At 36.2% G+C, this 27126-nt stretch overlaps 1 protein-coding gene across 3 annotated transcripts in view; it reads left to right on the top strand.

The window, feature by feature from the left end:
- Positions 1-18029, top strand: part of IPMK (inositol polyphosphate multikinase) — a 53853-nt gene extending 35824 nt beyond the window's left edge. For all 3 annotated transcript variants that reach the window (XM_043476254.1, XM_043476255.1, XM_043476253.1), the window contains exons 5-6: positions 11712-11793; positions 12882-18029. In XM_043476254.1, coding sequence (XP_043332189.1) covers positions 11712-11793; positions 12882-13501 — 702 coding nt within the window. In that variant the 3' untranslated portion in view covers positions 13502-18029. The remainder of the gene's footprint in view (positions 1-11711; positions 11794-12881) is intronic.
- The last annotated feature ends 9097 nt before the right edge of the window (positions 18030-27126 follow it).

Raw genomic sequence — 27126 nt, 5'->3', positions numbered from 1 at the left:
AAATCAAACCCCACTTTTATCCTGCTCTGTTCTCTAGCAGTGAATTTAAATTGCTTCCCCTTTGTACCCAAACTTATTATATTTGTTACTGTTCCCTTACTTCCCATGCTGTATTCTTTAATCCATTTAAATCTGGCTTTAGCTTCATCCTGCCACCAGACTGGTGCCTCATGAAGGTCCCTTAATGACATCTCTGTGTCACTAAATTCAAATGGCATTTTTCATTGTTCATCTTACTTCACTTTTAAAAGTAGTCTTCAACATTGCTATGTCCTCCTTGAAACATTCATTTTTGTGTCCATAACACTGCAGTCTCTCCTGCTTTTTCCCTAAGAGCATTTTGCAGTCTTTTTTTTGCCAGCTCATTTCTTTGTTCTTTAAATATTGAGGTATTCCATTTAGCTCCACTTACTGCCTTCTGTTTCTTCTCAAGCAGTGCCCTTTATTCTCATTGATTCAGTTTCACTTACACTGATAACTCCTGAACATACATATCTAGCCTCTGGTTTTTCTTTGATCTCCTAATCTATATAGCTAACAGCCTATTCAACATTTTACTTGGATAACTTAAAGACATCTAGGACTAACATGTAAAAAACTGACTTACATCCCTCTTGCAAAATAACAACCAAAGCAGTAACAGCAATCTCTGTTATTCTCTGTCTCAGTGAATGACATTATCATACGTCCAGTTTTATGAAGGAGAAACCTTTTAGTACCATCATCTCTCAAAGCCATCCATCAATTTTGTTGATCTTAATTTTCAAGCACCTGAGTCCCATTTTCAAAATTATTCTTCTCTAGACAAGTATCTTAACTCTTAATTTCAGTTTTGTTCTCTTCTGGTCTGTTCTCCAAACATTATAAAATGTATATCTAAGTTTGACATTCCCCAGCTTAAAAATGCTTCAGTTGGTTTCCATTGCCTTTATATATATATATGTGTGTGTGTGTGTATAGACACAGAGTAGAAATAAATAAGGCACTGCATAATTTTGCTCTCTGTGTTATTTCCCCAAATAGAGGTTCCTCTGTTTGTATTTCTTATTTTATTTTATTTTATTTTTTTGAGGAGTATTGTTCAGAAATTTTATTTTATTTTTTATTTATTTATTTTTAAACTTTTCTTCCTTTTTTTTTAAAACTTTTCTTCCTTTTTTTTTCATTTATTTTTATTAGTTGGAGGCTAATTACTTTACAATATTGTGGTGGTTTTTGCCATACATTGACATGAATCAGCCATGGATGTTTGTATTTTTTAATAACATTTATATTGAGATATGATTTACCCACCATTCAGTTCACTCATTTAAAGTAGCAGTTCATTGGTTTAGTATACTCATAGAGTTGGGCAGCCATCAATGTATTCAACTGTAGAACATTTTCATCACCTGAAAAGAAAAGCTATACATACTATCTGTCACTTATTTCCTTCCAACTAACTAGCCATAGACAACTCTAGTCTACTTTCTGACTGTTTAGCTTTGCCTCTTCTGGACATTTCATATAAAGGGAATCATGTAATAAAATAGGTAGTTTTTTGTGACTGGCTTCTTTCATAATGTTTTCACAGTGTGTCCATGTTGTTAGCGTTAATCAGTATTTTATTCTTTTTTGTTTTTGTATGGATATACTACATTTTGTTTATCCATTGGTTCATTGATCAACTTTGGGTTGTTTCCACTTTGGGGCTGTTATTAGTAATGCTGTTATGTATGTTACGTGCATATGTTTTTTAAGGTATGTAGTTCCTGAATTTGAGATTAGTGGATGCCGTGACTAAATTTAAATTTTAAAGAAACTGCCAAAGTGTTTTCCAAAGTTCTTGCACCATTTTGCATTTCTACGGATGATGTATAGAAGTTTCAGTTTCTCTGCATTGTTACCCAAAGCCCAAACCTTGTTATTCTGTCTCTCTTCTTTTTTTTTTTTTATAAGGCATTCTAGTGGGTGTGACATTGTATCTCATTCTGGTTTTTATTTGCATTTCCATAATGGCTCATGGAATTGAGCCTCTTTGCATGTGCTTATTGACCTGTGTGCATGTCTTCTTTGGAGAAATGTCTATTCTGGTCCTTTGTCTACTTTTAATTTGGGTTGTTTTTTCACTTTTTTGATAATACCTTTGGAGTACAAATATTTTTAATTTTGGAGTCTAATTTAATTTTGCCTTTTGCTATTTGTGCTCTTGGTTTCATGGCTAAGAAACCATTGCCTAACCTAAAGTCATTAAGATTTACTCCTATATTTCTTCTAGAGTTTTAACTGTTACATTGAGATATATGTATATTTTAAGTTAGTTTTTTGGGTATGGTTTGAGGAAGGAGTCAACCCTTCTCTTTTGCTTATGGATATCCAGTTGTCCCAGCACCATTTGTTGAGAAGACCATTTTTTCCCTCATTGAATGCTCTGGACATACTTGTTGAAATAAGTTGACCATAAATGAGAGTTTATTTCTTGACTGTCAATTCTCTTCTGTTGATTCATATTGTCTATCTTTATGCCAGAACCACAGTCTTTTTTTTTTTTTTTTTTCCTTCTTCAGCTTTATTGAGGTATCATTTACACAAGATATTTAAAGTATACATTGCGGTGATTTGAAATACCTACACGTTGTAGAAGGATTCACTCATTTAGTTTATTAACACATCTTTCACCTCACATATTTATCTTTTATTTGTGTTTATGAGAACATATAAGTTCTACCCTCTTAGCAAATTTCAGTTATGCAGTAGTGTTATTGATCTGTCACCATGTTTTACATTAGGTTCTCAGACTTTAATCTTATAGTTGAAAGATGAATACCAACCTCTTTCTATTTCCCCTCCCAGTCCTTGGTAAACTTTACCACTTTCTACTCTCTTGTTTCTATGAGTTTGCTTTGTTTTTCGGATTCCCATGTTTAAGTGAAGATGCGCGATACTTGTCTTTGTCTTAGTTCACTTAGCATAATGCCCTTAAGGTTCATCTATGTTACTCCAGATAGCAGATTTCCTTTTTCTTAATGACTGAATAATCTATTGTTTATGTACAGGCATACCTTGGAGATACTGTGGGTTCAGCAATAAAGCAGATATTACAATAAAACAAGTTGTAAGAATTTTTAGTTTCTCAGTGCATATGAAAATTTTGTTTACACTGTACTGTAATCTCTTAAGTGTGCAATAGCATTATTTAAATGCTAATTTAATTTAAAACTACTTTATTGCTAAAGAAATGCCAAAACAATTATAATAGTAGCATCAAAGATCACTGATCACAGCTAACATAACAATACAGTAATAATGAAAAAGTTTGAAATGTTGCAAGAATTACCAGATGTGACACATAGACATGAACCAAGGCAAATACTGTTGGAAAAATGGCTCTGATAGACTTGTTCAATGTAGGGGTTTGGAATGCAAAAGTAGGAAGTCAAGAAACACCTGGAGTAAAAGGCAAATTTGGCCTTGGAGTACGGAATGAAGCAAGGCAAAGGCTAAGAGAGTTCAGCCAAGAGAATGCACTGGTCATAGCAAACACCTTCTTCCAACAACACAACAGAAGACTCTACACATGGACATCACCAGATGGTCAATACCAAAATCAGACTGATTATATTCTTTGCAGCCAAAGATGGAGAAGCTCTATACAGTCAGCAAAAACAAGACTGGGAGCTGACTGTAGCTCAGATCATGAACTCCTTATTGCCAAATTCAGACTTAAATTGAAGAAAGTAGGGAAAACCACTAGACCATTCAGGTATGACCTAAATCAAATCCCTTATGATTATACAGTGGAAGTGAGAAATAGATTTAAGGGACTAGATCTGATAGACAGCATGCCTGATTGACTATGGACAGAGGTTCGTGACATTGTACAGGAGACAGGGATTAAGACCATCCCCATGGAAAAGAAATGCAAAAAAGCAAAATGGCTGTCTGAGGAGACGTTACAAATAGCTGTGAAAAGAAGAGAAGCGAAAAGCAAAGGAGAAAAGGAAAGATATTCCCATTTGAATGCAGAGTTTCAAAGAATAGCAAGGAGAGATGATAAAACCTTCCTCAGTGGTAAATGCAAAGAAATAGAGGAAAACAATAGAATGGGAAAGACTAGAGATCTCTTCAAGGAAATTAGAGATACCAAGGGAACACTTCATGCAAAGATGGGCTCGATAAAGGATAGAAATAGTATGGACCTAACAGAAGCAGAAGATATTAAGAAAAGGTGGCAAGAATACACAGAAGAACTGTACAAAAAAGATCTTCATGACCCAGATAATCACGATGGTGTGATCACTCACCTAGAGCCAGACATCCTGGAATGTGAAGTCAAGTCGGCCTTAGAAGCATCACTACGAACAAAGCTAGTGGAGGTGATGGAATTCCAGTTGAGCTATTTCAAATCCTAAAAGACGATGCTGTGAAAGTGCTGCACTCAATATGTCAGCAAATTTGGATAACTCAGCAGGGGCCACAGGACTGGAAAAGGTCAGTTTTCATGCCAATCCCAAAGAAAGGCAATCCCAAAGAATGCTCTAACTACTGCACAGTGGCACTCATCTCACACGCTAGTAAAGTAATGCTCAAAATTCTCCAAGCCAGGCTTCAGCAATACGTGAACCGTGAACGTCCAGATGTTCAAGCTAGTTTTAGAAAAGGCAGAGGAACCAGAGATCAAATTGCCAACATCCTCTGGATCATCAAAAAAGCGAGAGTTCCAGAAAAACATCTATTTCTGCTTTATTGACTATGCCAAAGCCTTTTTCTGTGTGGATCACAATAAACTGGCAAATTCTGAAAGAGATGGGAATACCACCTGACCTGCCTCTTGAGAAACTCTGCAGGTCAGGAAGCAACAGTTAGAACTGAACATGGAACAACAGACTGGTTCCAAATAGGAAAAGGAGTACATCAAGGCTGTATATTGTCACCCTGCTTATTTCACTTATATGCAGAGTACATCATGAGAAACGCTGGGCTGGAAGAAGCACAAGCTGGAATCAAGATTGCTGGGAGAAATATCAATAATCTCAGATATGCAGAAAGAGGAACTAAAAAGCCTCTTGATACAAGTGAAAGAGGAGAGTGAAAAAGTTGGCTTAAAGCTCAACATTCAGAAAACTAAGATCATGGCATCTGGTCCCATCACTTCATGGGAAATAGATGGGGAAACAGTGTCAGACTTTATTTTTGGGGGCTCCAAAATCACTGCAGTTGGTGATTGCAGTCATGAAATTAAAAGACGCTTACTCCTTGGAAGGAAAGTTATGACCAACCTAGACAGCATATTAAAAAGCAGAGACATTACTTTGCCAACAAAGGTCTGTCTAGTCAAGGCTATGGTTTTTCCAGTGGTCATGTATAGATGTGAGAGATGGACCATGAAGAAAGCTGAGTGCCGAAGAATTGATGCTTTTGAACTGTGGTATTGGAGAAGACTCTTGAGAGTCCCTTGGACTGCAAGGAGATCCAACCAGTCCTCCTAAAGGAGATCAGTCCTGGGTGTTCATTGGAAGGACTGATGTTGAAGCTAAACCTCTGATACTTTGGCCATCATGTGAAGAGTTGACTTATTGGAAAAGACCCTGATGCTGGGAGGGATTGGGGGCAGGAGGAGAAGGGGACGACAGAGGATGAGATGGCTGGATGGCATCACCGACTCGAATGACCTGGGGTTGAGTGGACTCCGGGAGTTGGTGATGGACAGGGAGGCCTGGCGTGCTGTGGTTCATGGCGTCGCAAAGAGTCGGACATGACTGAGCGACTGAACTGAACTGATACTGTGAAGGTTTACACAGTATCTATGAAGTGCAATAAAATGAGGTATGCCTGTACATACAACATCTTTATCCTTTCATTCATTGATGTACAGTTAAATTGTTTCATATCTTGGCTATCGTGAATCATGCTGCAGTGAACACGTAGTGCATGTAGTGCCAGGATATTGTGTTTTCTTTTTCTTGGGTGTATATTTTTAAGTTTTTGAGGAACTTTCATACTGTTTTTTATAGTGGCTGTACCATTCCTACTAGTAGTACTCAAGGTTTCCCTTTCCTTCGTATTCTCAACAACACTTATTAGTTTTTCCTGTCAAATTGTCTGACTTCTTTATATGTTTTGAAGATTAACCCTTTACCAGATACATTGATATGCAGCAGCTATTTTCTCAGATGCACACTGTGTTTTGTTTTGTTTTGTTTGGCTGTACCACATGGCTTCCTAGATCTTAGTTCCCTGATCAGGGATTGAACTCTGGCCCATGTCAGTGAAAGCAGAGTGCTAACTACTGGACCACCAGGGTATTCCCGAGAACCACACTGTCTTGATTAATGTAGCTTTGGAATAACTTTTGAAAGTAGGAATTGTTAGACTTCCAACTTTGTTCTTTTCCAAGATTGGACTACCTAGGATCCCTTCAACTTCCTTGTGAATTTTAGGATCAGTCTGTCAGTTTCTGCAAGGAAGTGTCTACCTGGGATTTTGGTAGGAATTATGTTGAATCTGTAGATTAATTTGAGTTCTAATTTTATTCTCATGGCTTTCCTTTGTATAGCAGTTTATAATTACATATAATTTGCTTGTCTGAGAAAGGATATGATTGCAGTGTGAAATAATGAATGAGAATGAGAATGTAAATATTGACTAAATTATGTAATTCTCGAATATAAAAATTGGGAGACATACTTTGAATTTTAATAGGAATTCTATTAGGATTTTTTTTTTCAGATAGTTATTTCTTTAGTGTCTGGTAAATTTATTAAACTGTTCAATCACAATGGGTTTATAGATTAATACTAAAGATAGAGTTGGATAATTTTAGAATCAGTGTTTCAAATTTTAAAAATTTTCCTCCTAGACAATCATGCCTAATTTCAATTAAAAAACAAAACAAAACCAAAAAACCCCCCAAAACCAAACCTTACTGAATATACTGAAGTTTACCAAATATATCAGTTTTAAACTGTTTTTCTGTTGTGTTTAACCAGTAAGTAGGAAGAGGTTTGGTGGGCAGAAGAAAATGCCAATTTAGAAATTCCTTATATTTAATTAATTATATGCCAGCAAAGGTCTGTATAGTCAAAGTTATGGTTTTTCCAGTAGTCATGTATGGATGTGAGAGTTGGACCATAAAGAAAACTGAGTGCTAAAAAAAAAGAAAGAAAACCAAGTGCTGAAAAATTGATGCTTTTGAACTGTGGTCTTGGAGAAGACTCTTGAGAGTCCCTTGGACTGCAAGGAGATCCAACCAGTCCATCCTAAAGGAGATCAGTCCTGGGTGTTCATTGGAAAGACTGATGTTGAAGCTGAAATGCCAGTACTTTGGTCACCTGATGCGAAGAGCTGACTCATTTGAAAAGACCCTGATGCTGGGAAAGACTGAAGGCAGGAGGAGAAGGGGATGACAGAGGCTGAGATGGTTGGATGGCATCACTCACTTGATGGACATGAGTTTGAGCAAGCTCTGGGAGTTGGTGATGGACAGGGAAGCCTGGTGTGCTATAGTCCATGGGATCAGAAACAGCTGGACACGACTGAGTGACTGAACAGAACGGAATTATTTATAATTATTCCTTATATAAATAAAAGCAATTTATACATATAAATATATTTATAGGAGTTTATTACATTTAAAGGAATTTATTGCATATAAATACATAAATTCCTTACATAATTACCAGAAATTAATTAATTAAATCTTTTGGTTGCACTGTGCAGCATGTGGAATCTTAGTGTCCTGACCAGGAATCAAACCCATGCCCTCTGCATTGGCAGCATAGAATCTTAAGCACTGGACTGCCAGGAAGTCCCAGTAGTTCCTTGTTTTGAAATGACTGTCAACAATTATACTGTTATTTCCTTGATCCCAAGATGGTATAGATGATAAGACTCACTTTGATTTAATAACAAAAGATTTATTAAGATAATTTGTAACGAAAGAGAAAGAAAATAAGAGGTATAAGAGCAAAGCAGTCGAGAGAGGTGGAGTATGGAGTGACTTTGGAAAAGATAGTATTTTGAACTGGCAACAGGGAAAATAGTTCTAGAAAACCAAGAAGCAGAGCATCTTTTGAATTAGTTCATGAAAGGTGACTGTGAGTTTATGTAAGGAGCATATTATACATAGGCAGGTGGAGTGTATTTCAGCTTAAAGTATCAGACTTGAGAGAAGTAAATATATCAGCAGCTTGCTTTGGGACTTTCTGCCTATTTCAAGTAGCGTCCTTAGTGGTCAACTATTATGTGTGTGAATGAATGGTGGTTTAATTTTCCAGTTTTGTATTGACTTTTTAAACATGTGCTGTATAACTGTGGGGATTATTATATTTATTGGCCTTCCCTGTTGGCTCAGGCAGTAAAGAATCTGCCTGCAATGCAGGAGATGTGGGTTCAGTTTCTGGTTGGGGAAGATCCCTGAAGAAGGGTTGCAAAGAGTCAGGCATGACTGAGAGACTAACACTTAAAATATTAACCACAAGTAATTGAAATATAATTTGTAGAAATTCACCTGAAATTTCTTTAAAACATATAATTCAAGATTTTAGTTGATTTATACTTGTCATTTTCTCCCCCTCCTCATGTCTTCCAGGTTACCTTTCCTTTAAAAAAAAGAAAATTAAGCATCTTTTTTATTACCTGTTAGATATTTTCAAGGTGGTACTGTTAACTTTTGATTTACAAATGTCTTTGTAACTGATCAAGACTGGGTAGTGGGTTGAGATTGGAGAAGTTCTCAGATCTCTTTACGTTCTAGCTTTTATTAGTAAAGTAGGAGTAAACAGACATGCCTGAAATGAATACAACTTTGTAAATCAACTATACTTCAATAAAAAATAAATGAATAAATAAAATTAAGTAAATAGAATATAAATAAAGGAGACCCATGAAACTAGTTAGCTTTAATCTGTAGGTGAAATCTAGATTTTTCATATGTGAAATTTAATTTAGCTCAGAAAATACCTCCCTGGATAGTAGAATGGTGAAGTTTTGAGAATCCTTTTTTGGGGATTTTACAAACATTTCCTAGTTGGTAGTTTACATGACTGGGTATTTGAAAATTCTTCTCATTTATTTTTTCGTATTTAATTTTATCACATTATTAATTTCCTCAATTTCATCTTTTTATTGCAAGATAAGTGATACATGACATTGTGTATGTTTGAGCTGTACAGCATGTTGATTTGATAAATTTATATATTACCATCTTATTGCCATAATACCTCTGTCACTGTGAAAATCCTCTTTTACACGTATTTCTGGGCATAGAGAACATGAGTACTTTTTAAAACACACTTTCCGAATATGATTAACTGTCCTTATAAAAATAATTTTTCCTGTAGTCAAATGTAATTTTGGTATATATATAAAGTGTTTTTCTTCTATTCATAGTAACACTTCGTTCAAGATAAATTGTCTTTCTTTAAATAGGCTACTAAGTGTATGTATTAAAAAGAACACAGTTCTATTTGGATTTTTTGAATAAAGTGAAGCATTTGAGATAGAGAGTAATTAGCCATATCATACTGAAAGTTATAAAATACCAGTTTCTAAAGCAATGTATTCTTAATGCTTCTTAAAAATATTTAATTAAAAATTGATGAAATACATCATTGTATGGTTCAGATGCCAGTAAGTATAGAAACATATACTGCGAGAAGTCACCCTCCCCACACAGGATATTATATTTATAGTGATTTTTTTCCCTCACCAATGTACCTTTCCCAGAGATATTTGTTCCTATAATGCAAAACCGTCTGCTTTGAATGCTGTTCTGTATCTTGCTTTTTTTCTGTTTAACGTAGCATGGAGATTTTTCCATAGTGGCATTACCAGCTCTCTTTAATGGATCTTTGACTTGTTTCCAGTCTTTTGCTATCACGAATAATGTTAGAAATGAATGACTGGAGGCCTTCCTCATTTCACCGGTGTGCTAGGGTATTTATGGATTAAGTACCTAGAGGGGAGTTGAGCTTGTATGCATTTATAATTGTGGTAGATATTGGCAATCTGCTTGATACAGAGCAGTGATTTGGAACCAGTTCAGTTCAGTTGCTCAGTCGTGTCCAACTCTTTGCGATCCCATGGGCTGCAGCATGTGACTATTGCAGCATTCTAACTATTGCTTCTTGATCTGCATACAGTTTTCTCAGGAGGCAGGTCAGGTGGTCTGGTATTCTCATCTCTTTAAGAATTTTCCACAGTTTGTTGTGATTCACACAGTCAAAAGCTTTGGCATAGTCAGTAAAGCAAAAGTAGATGATTTTGAACCTCGGGTAGTTTAATTTCCCAGGGAGTCATTCGGCAGTGTCTGGAGAAACTTTTGGTTGCCACAGTTTTGAGATAGTCTGTGTTCCTGATATGTTTGAGACTTGATTTCAGTGAACTCTTCAGATCCATTGTTCATTTTCCCATGAGTAAACATGCTCTTTGTTCATCAGATAAATTTCAAATACCTTTTTTTTTTTCTGTTGGTCTTTTGATTTCTGAATGGCAAAAACACTATCAACATTTTAAAAAGCATATTGTATGTGGTAGATTGAGTTTTAGTTGGAAATACCTTCCCTAGTTACCAGTCTCAAAGAGTGGGACATAACTGAGCGATTAACACTGTCACTTTTCCATATAATCTCTTTTACATTTTATCTTGTAAGTACTTTGCACATAAGGTTCATGCCTTCTGTTTTATTCCTTTGTTTTATTTCTTAACTTGATTTATAAATGGAATCTTACATTTTCTAGTCAGTTGTTTGTATATATGAAAGCTTATCTTCTGTTTACTAATTTGTACTGTCACCATCTCAGGTTTTTATTGTTTGTGTTACTTTTTAAATTGAGTTTTCCAATTATATAACCATTATGTACAAAGGGTAATATTTTTTTCCTCCTTTTCAAAATATGTGTCTTATTTCTTTGTAATCTATTTGGATTTGCTAGAAGCTCTGGAACAATATTAGGTAATAATAATGATAAAAGGTATTGTGGTAGAGTAGTTTTTTTTTTAATTCTTTTTTTTCCCATTTATTTTTGTTAGTTGGAGGCTAATTACTTTATAATATTGTAGCAGTTTTTGCCATACATTGACATGAATCAGCCATGGATTTACATGTGTTCCCCATCCTGAACCCCCTCCCCCCTCCCTCCCCATCCCATCCCTCTGGTCTTCCCAGTGCACCAGCCCCGAGCACTTGTCTCATGCATCCAACCTGGACTGGCGATCTGTTTCACACTTGATAGTATACATGTTACGATGCTGTTCTCTCAGATCATACCACCCTCTCCTTCTCCCATAGAGTCCGAAAGTCTGTTCTATACATCTGTGTCTCTTTTTCTGTTTTGCATATAGGGTTATCATTACCATCTTTCTAAATTCCATATATATGTGTTAGTGGTAGAGTAGTTTTTGTGGAAGTTTCTTCTGTTTTAAGACAGATGCTTCCTTATTTCTTTTTTAAACTTGAGACTAACTTTTGATGGATTGAAATGGATAATTTTTTTCATATTGGAAATACTTATCTATCTTTTTAGAGAGTTTTCATCAGTAGTGGATATAAATATGCTAACTGCCTTTTTAGCATCATTGATTTGACACTATGACTCTTTTTTCATCTTAAATCCGTTAGAATGAATTATATGAGTAGATCTTCCCGTCTTTAGCCATCCTTTCATTGCTGCAATAAAACCCCCAGGGTTAAGGAGTATTCATTTTTAATATTCAGTATTTTTTCTGACAGGTTTATCATGTTCATTCTGATAGCTATGAGACAAAAAACCAGCACTATGGAAGAAGCTTAACAAAAGAAACTCTAAAGGATGGTAAGGATTGAAAGACCATACTTCAGTGCCTTTTATTACTATAGAATTAATCAGAATAACTCTAAAGTGATTTCAGTTTTAGTTCTTCTTTGGTGTAGTGATTCAATTCTCAATACTGTCTTAATATATACACTTCTAAAATAGGTATGGCCAAGATATTATAAAAGCAATGATAACAGACTTCCAGAGATAATGTTCTTTAAAGTTTATTATTAACTGTATCCAGGATGAGGAAGAAGTTGAGTAATGTAAATAGTTGAAAAAATGTTTATGTTTACAGAATACTCATCTACGATGTGCTCTTATCAATTGATATTTGCCTTGGTATACTTAACCAATAGCAAGATAACATTTAGATTGGCTCTATATTAAAATATTTCTCAGGCCAATATGAATATATTTTTTAGCAGTTTCTATCCCCAAGTAGGGGAACAGCAAAAATCAAATTCCATGAATTCCCAAATGTGATAAAATATGCATAAATAATTTTAAAAGAGGCCTAATATGATAGGTTAAAACATTAAGTCTCAATATTGAATAGCATATTGGACTACTGATAGTCTCCAAAGTGAGCTCACCTTTTGTGAAAAGGCTGGTTTAATTAGTATTGTTGAGAGCATAAAAAATTAAGTACAGTTATGATTTGGTATTTTGGTGATGGGCTGTTGACATAATTGAAAATGGTTATACTTTGACTCTAGGTTCTAGATTAGTTCATGATTCTAATAAATGTACAGTCTTACTATAAAATTCCTCATAATAGCAAATGAAACAAATCTTGGAATCCTATTCCTTAAGAGAATATATATAGAGGGCACTAAACTAATAGTCTACCTGTAGTAAGTTTTCTGTCTAAATAAGGTATTTTGCTTTACATAAGTGTCATCTGTATGTTTTCTAATAAGAACATCTTCACCAGAAATTAAGTTGAGCTCCAAGATTCTGTGTTTAACTGGAATCCTTATCTGTTCACTTAATTGCAGGGGCTGATGGGAGAAAGTTTAAGATTTGTATCTAAGATGAAATTACTTCCCAAATGATGGTTATTTCATAATTTCATTATAATCCTAGTACTTTCCTTTTTATAGGAGTCTCCCGTTTTTTTCATAATGGATTCTGCTTAAGAAGAGATGCTATTGCTGCCAGTATTCAGAAGATTGAGAAAATTCTCCAATGGTTTGAAAGCCAGAAGCAGCTTAACTTTTATGCAAGTTCATTACTATTTGTTTATGAAGGTTCATCTCAGCCAACTACTACAAAATTGAATGACAGGACTTTGGCAGAAAAGTTTTTGTCCAAAGGACAGCTCTCAGACACAGATGTACTGGAGTACAATAATAACTTTCATGTGTTAAATTCTACAGCAAATGGAAAAATAGAAGCTTCAGTGGGTAAAAGCTTGTCCAAAATGTATGCTTGTCACAGAAAAATGTATTCAAAAAAGCATCACAGTCAGACTTCATTGAAGGTTGAAAATATAGAGCAAGACAATGGGTGGAAAAGCATGTCACAGGAGCGTTTAAACGGAAATGTACTTTCCCAACTGGAAAAAGTTTTCTACCATCTTCCCACTGGTTGTCACGAGACTGCAGTAGAAGTGCGAATGATAGACTTTGCTCATGTGTTCCCTAGCAACACAGTAGATGAGGGGTATGTTTATGGGCTGAAGCATTTAATTACTGTACTGCAGAGCATATTAGACAATTGAATCTTTTGCTGCAGTCTTTTAAAGGGGTGGGGCAATCATAATGAAGAGCAGCAGTTAATAACTCTGCACTTGTAATGCTGTGTAAAAAATTTGTATTGTGAGTCTACATTTTGTCTTTATACTTTTGGTAGAAGAGTTAACTTTTTTATAATCTTACTCAGGAAAACTAATTATTTGTTCATTAGAAAACTATAAAGAGTAAAGAAACTTAGGAATGTTATGCAGGGAATGTGGTGGTACGTGGCTTAAATGTCTGTTGGCTCAAGCAAAATGCAAACCATTATTCAATCATAATGAGTTTAGTTTGTTTTCTGTAGCCATTTATCATGAAACCTCTGTCCACCCGGCCACAGTGAGCCATATCTATAACTCATTACATTATTAGAACACTTTTAAAAAATGTAGAAAGCATAGGCTGATATCCTTAGTATTGCTGTGTATGAAGTTATTAAAACTGGAGAAAATTCTACAGAAAAAAATTACTCTTTAGGTTTTGTATTAAAAGTTCAAACCAGCATATCAAAAGGTGCTTCTTAGTAAAAGGATTTAGAATTACTGCATTCCAAAAGCAGATTTTTTCCTTTCATTTTCACTTATATACATACTTCATGAGAAAGATCATTGAAATGGATAAAAACAACAACAACAAAAGTCTTGAAATTAAGGGCACTTACTAGTCTTGCCAAGGTTAGGGAAAAGTGAAGATATTTGCAAGGAACAAAATATTTTTCTTTTAAAATGTTTAATTTATGGGAAAATTGGAATATGTATTTACTACATTGTGACAAGTATTTATAAACCATAAAATATCTTGCCTTTTACTCTGTAACTTCAAAAAGATGGATGACTGAAGCTCTTTTTATTTCCCCTTTAAATAACTCATTTTGAGGTTTTTCTTTTATAATTCATGTATTTATATGTCCCCATTTAGTTAAGCACTAGTATGACTGTATGTTACTAAAAAGTGTTTCTCAGAATTCTAATAAGCAGTGAAGGGCAACATTCAGTTGTCAAAAATACCATGTGTAAATTAGCATGTCATACAGAGCTTGGTGCATATCTAAATTCATGCTTCTGTTTCATTCTTACTCAAAACAGTTTTATATCATATTCAAGAAAGATTATAATTTAATTTCATGAAGGGGGCAGTGCTAATTTTCTTGAAAAAAGTAGATCTCTAAGTATTAACTCTATTTCACATTCACCACCTTTAAAAAAAATAGCTATTATCAGAAACATTTAAAATTTTGAAATTAAATTTGCAAAAATGTTTGTTTTCATTGAACTTTGATTCACTAACAAAATGTCTTAAGTAGTTAACAGTCTTGTCATATTCTTGGAGGTTGTTTTAGAGTTGTGAACTGTTAGACTCTTCCCTTTCTTTCCCCCTCAGAATTAAAATACCCTTCTTTAGTGTGAAGGAAAGTATCACAGTTTTATCTCACCTTCCCAACCCTCTCTCTGAATGTAGTTTTGCAATCATCTGAGCACAAAGAGAAGTATGAAATTAATTCTATGCTTAGTAAATTTATTAAGCTTGTACACCTTTAAAATTCACATGCATTTACTATAGCAAAATTTGATTATCTTACATCTTTTATTTAGGGTCAATGTAGGTATTTTCCATAAGGACTTCATGTTTTTGCCTATTGCCTAAATGGGTATTGCTGTAGCTTTTTTTGTGGGGATGAAATTAAAGTCATAGTGAATAGAAATTTTTCAGTTTTGCTTTTTTCATCCTACAGTGTGGACTTTTGTTGTTGTTGTTACTTGGATAGTGATTGTTAAATCTTAAGCTCAGATAATTAAACACTATTTTGAATCTTAACAAGATACTTTTTAGTATGGGATAGTATCAACCTATTACAATGAATTAATAAGTTTAAGTATTATCATATTTTTTGTGCATTTTAGCTCAATAAAATGTGAATCTATTGTTCCAGATTTTCTTTATCCATATTTAGAAATAATAGATTTGTAAAATCAGCGTCTTACCTTTTTGATAGATAATGTTTTGTTTTCATAAAATGAGAAATACTTTTATCTTTTCTTCAGGGAAGGGACTCACATTTTATTCTGTTTACATTTTTTTTTAATCACTGTTATTCACTGCCCATTTGGTGTTACTTTATAAGTAAGCTTCCATGTAAGAGAACAAGTATTGGTTTGTGTTTATCTACATGTGACTCTTTTATTGTCTAGTCCAGTCATTTAACATTATGCTGAAATTTACCACTGTGGAGATGAATGATCACTAGTCACCAAGCATATTTAAACATTTAAATGTTTAAGAAATAATAAGGATATAGTTTGGGTTAATAGGATTACCATAGTTTTTTCTCCCTAGGCATCATAAATAATGATTTTCGTGTATTTCTTATGAAATGCACTCATGAAAAAGACTTTAATTATGGATAGTGAATAATACATTTCTCTAATAAAAATTTAAATTGTATAATAGTTTTATAATAAAGTATTTACAGTAATCAGTATTTTAATATGGATGAAAGTTGCATAGATTCAAATAAATTTAAAATTGATGATAAATGCTAAATATTTTATCTAAATAGTTTTTCAAGAAACAGTTGTGAAAATGTGTGTATTAAATGACTAAACTGGAGCATGTGGTATTTTCAACTCCGTATTCATTATTTGTTTAATGTGTCTGGAAATTGTACTTACTGTGCCTCTTTACACTACAGTTTGCTGTTGTGGGGCTTTAGATTGTGTTCAACTGAATAAGATCTTTTTTTGTGATTTTAATTGAGTATAATTTACTGTTTTATGATTTCCAAGATGATCTTCATATCTCTGTACCATATATATATGTATATATATCAAATTTATAATGTAACTTAAGATAAAATTAATTTTCAGAGATATTTCAGTTGCAGTTTTCTTATTTCATGCAACTGAAAACTCTTTTGTTTCTAGGATTTGGAATATTAAAGAACTTGTAGGATGAAAAAAAATGGTAGAACAATGAAAATTTTATTTGTGAAATTACAGAAATTTTGTCCACTATTTTAAAACATTGTCATCATTTTAGTACCATTTGCTCTTAGTAGTTTGGCATTTAATACTGTAAAACTTGATTTGCTTTAAAAATTGTTTACAATGCTTTGTAATAATCTTCCTTATCCAGTGCCTTTAACCTTGATTTGATATATTTGTAGCTTTGGTTATCCTTCCTTACATCCTGTAATGTCTTCATAGCCTAGACTTAAATTTTAAAAAAAAGTCAATTTGGTCAAGTGAAGAAGTAGCAATTATCTGCCAATGCTTTGGGAAAATAAGTAATGTTGTCTATGGAGGCCAGGCATCTTAGTTCATTCAGAAATATAAATGGGACAGACTTTTAACCCCTGAATATATAGTTGTGATCCAGTCAGACAAAGCCCTAATATTTCCAGCATTCTCTCTAGATTGACTGGGTTCAGGGCTAAATAAAAATAGAGATACGGATAAATGCTTATTTAAAGGTAATAGTTAACTAACATTCAACTTCATGGAAAGATAAGTAATTGAGTTGAGATGAAGCAACTAACAATATGTTAAAGGTTAAAAATAATAGTTTGCAGCATTGTAACCTCTATTTGACATTTGAGTTCAGCTGTAATTACTGATAGCATTAAAAGGCCTTAATTTTTCTTGCTGGTAAAGGTACGTGTACTTAGGCTGATCATTTAGAGTAGTGTTTTAACATAGTATTACTGTGAAAAACATTCCATTACAAATTCACAAGCAAATTACTGCACATTTTAAAAATTGTACTTTTCAATTTACTGCAAGTATTTTAGGTCTCTGTCTTCAAATCATAGGTATTTTAATTTGGCAATGAATATGAAATTACTTTTTGACTTAAATGATCATGTTACTAAAATGCTTATTAATATTTTAAGAAGGTTGGAATCTCCATGTTTTTGGATTTAATATTTAAATTCTTATTACTTATTTTGATAGTATTTAGTAAGAGAAAATAGTACCCATGCAATTAAACAAATTAGAATATACTGTAAAGAATTTTTTTTTAATTGTTGAAATTGGTCATCACTGGGGTTAAATTTTGGCCTGGTATTCGCTTACAATATACATTAACACATTTAATTATGAAGTAAAATAGTCTTAAGTATGATGTATGATGCACCTATATATAAATGAAAATGGTGTGCACAAAGACACTTTACTGTGGGAACTGAACTGGAAGATTTATGAAAGCATGTGAAATTGCACCTAAAATTGTGTTGTTAGTGACTATGCTAAATTTATTGTACTTGATGAATGAATGTATTTAGTCTAGTCAAAGTTACTTTGGTTTAAATGTCTAAACAATGTCTTTTTTTAAAAAATGTGTAATTTGTACTATTGATGAGGGGGGTATTCTTGGACTGCAGGGGTTGTTGTCAATGTGTGATTTGTGTTTTTATAGAGTCATCTAATGTGATATATACCAATTTTTATATAAGTGATATTTAGGTAATTCTAATAACTGTATATTTGACCACCTATTAAAATGTTTTGCATTGGAGCTTTTTTCATTAATTGTAATATGCTCACAAACTCCTGGTAGTTTGAAAATAACTTACTCATTCAACAAATATTTGAGTACATGTTATATACCAAAAACTGTAGGAATCATTGGAGAGTCAAAGATGATTAAGACAAAATATTAATAGATAGAAGCATATGCATTGAAAATGAAAAAAATAAGTAAACTATTTTGTATTAATTTTTTTTCCATCGTAGTCTGAAATCTTTGGAATCAGTCTAGTAGGAGAAATAGACTATAAGAGAAAAACATTGACTTAACTGTGAAAATATATACTATAATTTAAAACTTCAGAAATAGGTAAGATATTTTTGCATGTATTTGAAACTTCATGAGTCACTTACTTAGTGACCAAGTTTTTTTTTTTTTTTTTCCTTTCATTCATTAATTAAAAAGAGCACAATCCGACATCTGCCTGTATCAGGCACTGTATTTGGCCTTGGAGATTCTAAAAAGTTGAATAAGGGATCTAGTACTTGCCCTCAAGATATGCACTGTCTGATAAAAGAAGAACATGTAAATGTGGGGAACATGTTATTGGGGCTATGATGCATACTTATCAATATCCAGCAGAGATGGAGAAGGGGCATCGGCTCTGATGGCAGGTAAGAGGGTGAACACTTCACAGCAGTTGTGAGTCAGAGCTCTCAAAGGCTGTGTGGCATTACTCGTGCCTGCTGCTGTGCCCTGCGGGGAGGAGCAGTGCTGTGTGGAGTACACTCCTTCAGTATCTTGGCATTGGTTTCAGGAGCCCCCACGGATACCAAATCCACAGGTCAAGCCCCTCATATAAAATGGCTAGTACAGTCAGCAGTCCATATTCATGGGTTTCAAATCCACAGATATGGCGGACCTGCACACACTTATTTAAAAACCATATGTAAGTGGACACACCCAATTGAAACCTACAGTCTTTTTAAGACAGGCTCTTTAAGGAATAAGAAAAAAAGACTGCCTGCCTAACCACTGAAAACAGTAGGGAATCCCACTGCTGTAGTCTCCAAGTTATGGCTAAGTGTAAGAACTCAATAGAGCCTGAAATGAAATAGTAAATGAAAATAATAGTAGTATAATTAAGAGTGAAAAGTAATCACTTGGAGAGTTTTTTAAAAATGCAGATTCTAATTCAGCATGTTTGGATGGGGTTTGTGATATTCCTTCCTGATACATGGGCCACACTTTGAATAGCAAAGTTTTTAAAAAATTTTTTATAAAAGAGTATCACCTCACACATTTTGAAGAATATGAGTTTAAGTTAAATGTATAGGCTTAACTTAACAGATTATAGAGCTTGGATCCAGTTCAAAGACTATCTTTGTTGTTGTAAATTTGTTTAGAAGCTATAATATAACTTTAAGTTCTCATCCATCTTAACTTAGGTTTTTCACTCTAGTATGGTTGACTCTAATCCATTGTGGTTTGAGCAAGCTCCGGGAGTTGGTGACGGACGGAGGAGCCTGGTGTGCTGCAGTCCAAGGGGTTGCAAAGAGTCCGACACGATTGAGCGACTGAACTGAACCCATCTAGGTTATGCTAGAGGCAGAGAGGACAGTCTAAGTTGCAGTTGCCTGACTACCCTGTCAGCAATTATTGCTGCAAACACCCCAAAATGTAAGTGGTCTAAACAACCGACCATCTTTTAATATTTGTATGGATCTGCAAGTTAATTGAGTGGTTCTGCTAATCTTGGCTGGACTTGGGCACCTCCAATCAGCTGGCAGGTTGGCTGAGTCGGGCCTAGTGAGGATGGGTTGTGAGCTAGTCCAGTCAGGCAAGTCCAGGCATTTTCTCTTAATAGTAGTTTCGGGTCCAAGAGAAGATTGCCAAATCCTGAGTCAGTGAGGGAGGACTCTGCAGAAGGACTTGCCAGGAGGCCACAGTGCAATCAACAGCATGCTCTAATCTCAGACCAGCTCACATGGGGCCCCAGAAAATCAAGTCGTGTTATGTCATTCATGGTCCATGATTTTTCATCAGGAAGAAGTATTAGATCAGGTTCAGTTCAGTTCGGTCGTGCAGTTGTCTCTGACTCTTTGTGACCCCGTGGACTGCAGCACGCCAGGCCTCCCTGTCCATCACCAACTCCCAGAGTTGACTCAAACTCATGTCCATTGAGTCAGTGATGCCATCCAACCATCTCATCCTCTGTTGTTCCATTCTCCTGCCTTCAATCTTTCCCAGCATCAGGGTCTTTTCCAGTGAGTCAGATCTTCACGTTGGGTGGCCAAAGTGTTAGAATTTCAGCTTCAGTATTAGTCCATCCAATGAATATTCAGGACCATTTCCTTTAGGATGGATTGGTTTGATCTCCTTGCAGTCCAAGGGACTCTGAAGAGTCTTCTCCAACACCACAGTTCAAAAGCATCAATTCAGCCCTCAGCTTTCTTTATAGTCCAGCTCTCACATGCATACATGACTACTGGAAAAACCATAGCTTTGACTAGATGGACTTTTGTTGGCAAAGTAATGTCTGTGCTTTTTAATATGCTGTCTAGGTTGGTCATAACTTTTCTTCCAAGGAGTAAGTGTCTTTTAATTTCATGGCTGCAGTCACCATCTGCAGTGATTTTGAAGCCCCCCAAAATAAAGTCAGCCACTGTTTCCACTGTTTCCCCATCTATTTGCCATGAAGTGATGGGACTGGATGCCATGATCTTAGTTTTCTGAATGTTGAGCTTTAAGCCAACTTTTTCACTCTCCTCTTTCACTTTCATCAAGAGGTTCTTTAGTTCTTCTTTGCTTTCTGCCATAAAGGTGGTATCATCTGCATATCTGAGGTTATTGATATTTCTCCTGGCAATCTTGATTCCAGCTTGTGCTTCACTGAGCCTAGTGTTTCTCATGATGTACTCTGCATATAGATTAAATAAGCAGGGTGACAATATACAGCCTTGACATAATCCTTTCCCTATTTGGAACCAGTCTGTTGTTCCATGTCTGGTTCTAACTATTGCTTCTTGACCTGCATACAGATTTCTCAAGAGGCAGGTCAGGTGGTCTGGTATTCCCATCTCTTTAAGAATTTTCCACAGTTTGTTGCAATCCACACCGTCAAAGGCTTTGACATGGTCAATAAAGCAGAAGTAGATGTCTTTCTGGAACTCTTGCTTTTTCGACGATCCAGTGGACCTTGGCAATTTGATCTCTGGTTCCTCTGCCTTTTCTAAATTCAGCTTGAACATCTGGAAGTTCACAGTTCACGTACTGTTGAAGCCTGGTTTGGAGAATTTTGAGCATTACTTTACTAGCTTGTGAGATGAGTGCACTTGTAGTTTGGTCATTATTTGGCTTTGCCTTTTCTTTGAGATTGGAATGAAAACTGACCTTTTCCAATCCTGTGGCCACTGCTGAGTTTTCCAAATTTGCTGACATATTGAGTGCAGCACTTTCACAGCATCATCTTTTAGGATTGAAATAGCTCAACTGGATTTCATCATCTTACTAACTTTGTTCATAGTGATGCTTCCTAAGTCCTACTTGACTTTGCATTCTAGGATGTCTGGCTCTAGGTGAGTGATCACACCATCGTGATTATCTGGGTCATGAAGATCTTTTTTGTACAGTTTTTCTGTGTATTCTTGCCACCTTTTCTTAATAGCTTCTGCTTTTGTTAGGTCCATACTGTTTCTGTCCTTTATTGTGCCCATCTTTGCATGAAATGTTCCTATGGAATCTCTAATTTTCTTGAAGAGATCTCTAGTCTTTCCCATTCTATTGTTTTCCTCTATTTCTTTGCATTGATCACCGAGGAAGGCTTTCTTATCTCTCCTTGCCATTCTTTGGAACTCTGCATTCAGATGGGAATATCTTTCCTTTTCTCCTTAGCCTTTTGCTTGTCTTTTTCTTTCACAGCTATTTGTAAGGCCCCCACAGACAACTGTTTTGCCTTTTTGCCTTTCATTTTCTTGGGGATGGTCTTGATCCCTGCCTCCTGTACAATGTCATGAACCTCCATCCATAATTCTTCAGGCACTCTTGTCTATCAGATCTAATCCCTTGAATCTATTTATCACTTCCACTGTATAATTGTAAGGGATTTGATTTAAGTCATACCTGAATGGTCTAGTGGTTTTCCCTACTTTCTTCAATTTAAGTCTGAATTTGGCAATAAGGAGTTCATGGTCTGAGCCACAGTCAGCTCCCAGTCTTATTTTTGCTGACTGTGTAAAGCTTCTCCATCTTTGGCTGCAAAGAATATAATCAGTCTGATTTCTGTATTGACCATCTGGTGATGTCCATGTGTAGAGTCTTCTCTTGTGTTGTTGGAAGAGGGTGTTTGCTATGACCAGTGCATTCTCTTGGCAAAACTCTTAATTTGCCTTTGCCCTGCTTCATTCTGTACTCCAAGGCCAAATTTGCCTGTTACTCCAGGTATTTCATGACTTCCTACTTTTGCATTCCAGTCCCGTTAATGAAAAGGACATCTTTTTTGGGTATTAGTTCTAGAAGGTCTTGTAGGTCTTCACAGAACCGTTCAGCTTCTTCAGCATCTACTGGCATAGACTTGCATTACTGTTATATTGAATGGTTTGCCTTGGAAACGACCAGAGATCATTCTGTCATTTTTGAGATTGCATCCAAGTACTGCATTTCAGACTCTTTTGTTGAGTATGGTGGCTACTCCATTTCTTTTATGGCATTCTTGCCCACAGTAGTAGATATAATGGTCATTTGAGTTAAATTCACCCATTCCAGTCCATTTTAGTTCGCTGATTCCTAAAATGTTCATGTTCACTCTTGCCATCTCCTGTTTGACCACTTCCAATTTGCCTTGTTTCATGGACCTAACACTCCAGGTTCCTCTGCAATATTGCTCTTACAGTATCGGACTTTATTTTCATCACCAGTCACGTCCACAACTGGGTGCTATTTTTGCTTTGGTTCCGTCTCTTCACTCTTTCTGGAGTTATTTCCCCACTGATATCCAGTAGCATATTAGGCACCTACTGACCTGGGGAGTTCATCCTTCAGTGTCCTATCTTTTTGCCTTTTCACACTGTTCATGGGGTTCTCAAGGCAAGAATACTGAAGTGGTTTGCCATTCCTTTCTCCAGTGGGCCACGTTTTGTCAGAACTATCTACCATGACCGTCCATATTGGGTGGCCCTACATGGCATGGCTCATAGTTTCATTGAGTTAGACGTGACTGTGGTCCTGTGATCAGATTGGTTAGTCTTCTGTGATCATGGTTTCAGTGTGTCTGCCCTCTGATGGAGAAGGATAAGAGGCTTATAGAAGCTACCTGATGGGGGAAACTGATTGAGGGGGGAAATGGTCTTGTTCTGATGGGTGGAGCCATGCTCAGCAAATCTTTAATCCAATTTTCTGTTGATGGGCGGGGCTGTGTTCCCTCCCTATTATTTGACCTGAGGCCAAACTATGGTGGAGGTAAAGGTCCCGTGCAGGCACCGTTGCACTCAGAGTCCCCTTCCCTGCAGCAGGCCTCTGCCGACCCATGTCTCTGCCAGAGACTCCTGGACACTCACGGGCGAGTCTGGGTCAGTCCATTGTGGGGTGACCGCTCCTTTCTCCTGGGTCCTGGTGTGCACAGGGTTTTATTTGTGCCCTCCAAGAGTCTGTTTTCCAGTCCTGTGTAAGTTCTGGCGACTCTATGGTGGGGTTAATGCTGACCTCCTCCAAGAGGGCTTATACCATACCCAGGTCTACTGCACCCAGAGCCCCTGCCCTTGCAGCAGTCCACTGCTGACCCGTACCTCCTCAGGAGACACTCAAACACAGTTCTGACTCAGTCTCTGTGGGGTCTCTGGGTCCTGGTGTGCACAAGGTTTGTTTGAGCCCTCTGAGCATCTCTGGTGGTATGGGGTTTGATTCTAGATGTGATTTTGCCCCTTCTACCGTCTTGCTGGGGTTTCTCCTTTGCTGTTGGACGTGGGCTATCTCCTCAAAGTCATTCCAGTGCCGCCCAGCCTCTGCTCCTGCTGTGGTGCTGCACATCAAGTTTTAAATATGCAATATATCAAATATCCAATGGATATGTTATTATTAGTTATAGTCACCATGCTGTACATTATATCCCCACGAATGACTTTATGGCTGGAAGTTTGTACTTTCTGACCCCATATAAAAGCTGACTTAAAACTCAGCATTCAAGAAACAAAGATCATGGCATCCAGTTCCATCACTTCATGGCAAATGATGGGGAAAGTGTGGAAACAGTAATAGTTTTCTTGGGCTCCAAAATCACTGTGGCTGGTGACTGCAGCCATGAAATTAAAAGACGCTTGCTCCTTGGAAGGAGAGCTGGCAAACCTAGACAGTGTTATTAAAAAAGCAGATCATTTTGCCAACAAAGGTCCGCCTAGTCAAAGATGTGGTGTTTCTAGTAGTCATGTACACATGTGAGAGTTGGACCATAAAGAAGGCTGAGTGCTGAAGAATTGATTCTTTCAAACTGTGGTGCTAGAGAAGACTCTTGAGAGTCCCTTGGACAGCAAGGAGATCAAATCAGTGAACCCTAAAGGAAATCAGCCCTGAATATGCATTGGAAGGACTGATGCAAAAGCTGAAGGTCCAATCCTTTGGCCACCTGATGCTGGGAATGATTGAAGGCAAAAGGAGAAGGGAGCGACAGAGGCTGAGATGGTTGGATGGCATCACTGACTCAATGGACATGAGCTTGAGCAAACTCCAGGAGATAGGGAAGGACAGGGAAGCCTGGCATTCTGCAGTTCATGGGGCCGAAAGAGTCAGAGACGACTTAGTGACTGAACAACAACCTGTTTTGCAGCCCTGGCCCTCCACCTCTGGTAATCACCAATCTGTTCTTTGTGTCTCTGAGTTCTCCTTTTTTAAATTCACATATAAGTAGGTTCCAAAGATCCTACTGAAGGATCATGACTGAAGCAACTTAGCGCAGTAACATAAGTAGCATCAGGTGATGTTTGTTTTCTCTGTTTTTTTTCCCAGTCAGTATAATGCCTTCAAGGTCCACTATGAGCAACATGGAGGTACTCTGCATGGTAAAGAAGACGTTGAAAAGGCCAAGACTAAATACTGGATTATTTCTATTTGAGAGTACTACCTAACACAGGAAAAGAGTTTAAATATATTCTTAATTACTTTGATTAAGATTGTATACATGAATTAAAAATTTTAACTTGTAGCTAACCAGAGAGCTTTTTTATGAATATATAAAGTATATGTAAATTTCAAGATGTGCCGTGTATGGAAATGTTTACTTTAGCTTTTTTCCTCTTTTTATTATTTTATTGAAGTACAATTCAAGCTGGTTTAGCAAAAATTTATGATTTAAATTTGTGAGCCATCACCACAATCCAATTTGGGAACTTTTTCATCAACCCCCACATTTCCTTTAAGCATATTGCACTTTTTTCACCATTCTTAACAGGACCGAGAGAGGACACACACACATGCACACACGCGTCTCACTTTAAGGGAAAAGAAAAATTACCTAGTACCACCTAGTGGTTTTTGAGTAGATAGCAAGTTGATATCTGAATTCCTGAAATCCTCAGATTCATGTTTCCTTGTTTTCTTCCATGGGATCACTAAATCAGCTATAAATATTTATGGTTTATGAATAAAATTCAATTTGAAAGTGTCTACAAAATTATCTAAAACCATTACTAGATGAATTTTAAATGCTTAATTAAAAATCAATGGCATTCTTCAAATGAAAGTTTACATGAAGTCTCAATATGTTTAGCTGATAAGTACTTCACAACTGAAGCAGGGTTGGGGACTGCTTGTTCCCCTACTTGATGAAACTAATTTTTATAAATACAAGACTGGAAAAATACACAAAAAATAAAAAAGAGTGATTGGGTACTGGGAAATGAATAAATTCTTCCTCTTGGTCTTATTTCTGTCTCGAGTGTGTATTTATAGTTGAACACTTTTATTTTTAAAGGTGAATATCAAATTTTTAAAATATTGCAAAAAAATCCAGCAAAGTCCATGAAAAAGATAGTAATTTTCCATTACTTCCCCCTTCTAGATTCTTCCCTATTGGTGACAGTAAATACATCACTCACAGGCTAGGACTGAAGGCGGTAGCTAACTCAAGGAGCCCCTGATTCAGCCTCACAGCTTGATGTTTTTGTTTGTTTTTTTTTTTTTGTGCAATAGAGTTTATTAAAGTATAAAAGGGATAGAGAAAAACAGACATTTCTTCAAAGAAGACATACAGATGGCTAACAAACACATGAAAAGGTGCTCAACATCACTCATTATTAGAGAAATGCAAATCAAAACCACAATGAGGTACCATTACACACCAGTCAGGATGGCTGCTATCCAAAAGTCTACAAGCAATAAATGCTGGAGAGGCTGTGGAGAAAAGGAACCCTCTTACACTGTTGGTGGGAATGCAAACTGGTACAGCCACTATGGAGAACAGTGTGGAGATTCCTTAAAAAACTGGAAATAGAACTGCCATATGACCCAGCAATACCACTTCTGGGCATACACACTGAGGAAACCAGATCTGAAAGAGACACATGCACCCCAATGTTCATCGCAGCACTATTTATAATAGCCAGGACATGGAAGCAACCTAGATGCCCATCAGCAGAAGAATGGATAAGGAAGCTGTGGTACATATACACCATGGAATTTTACTCAGCCGTCAAAAAGAATTCATTTGAACCAGTCCTAATGAGATGGATGAAACTGGAGCCCCTTATACAGAGTGAAGTAAGCCAGAAAGATAAAGAACATTACAGCATACTAACACATATATATGGAATTTAGAAAGACGGTAACGATAACCCTATATGCAAAACAGAAAAAGAGACACAGAAATACAGAACAGACTTTTGAACTCTGTGGGAGAAGTGAGGGTGGGATGTTTCAAAAGAACAGCATGTATACTATCTATGGTGAAACAGATCACCAGCCCAGGTGGGATGCATGAGACAAGTGCTCCGGCCTGGTGCACTGGGAAGACCCAGAGGAATCGGGTGGAGAGGGAGGTGGGAGGGGGGATCGGGATGGGGAATAAGTGTAAATCTATGGCTGATTCATATCAATGTATGACAAAACCCACTGAAATGTTGTGAAGTAATTAGCCTCCAACTAATAAAAAAATTTAAAA

The sequence above is a fragment of the Cervus canadensis genome, chromosome 8 (assembly GCF_019320065.1).
Source record: "Cervus canadensis isolate Bull #8, Minnesota chromosome 8, ASM1932006v1, whole genome shotgun sequence".
NCBI lineage: Eukaryota > Metazoa > Chordata > Mammalia > Artiodactyla > Cervidae > Cervus > Cervus canadensis.
This window is presented reverse-complemented; position numbering and strand designations above follow the sequence as displayed.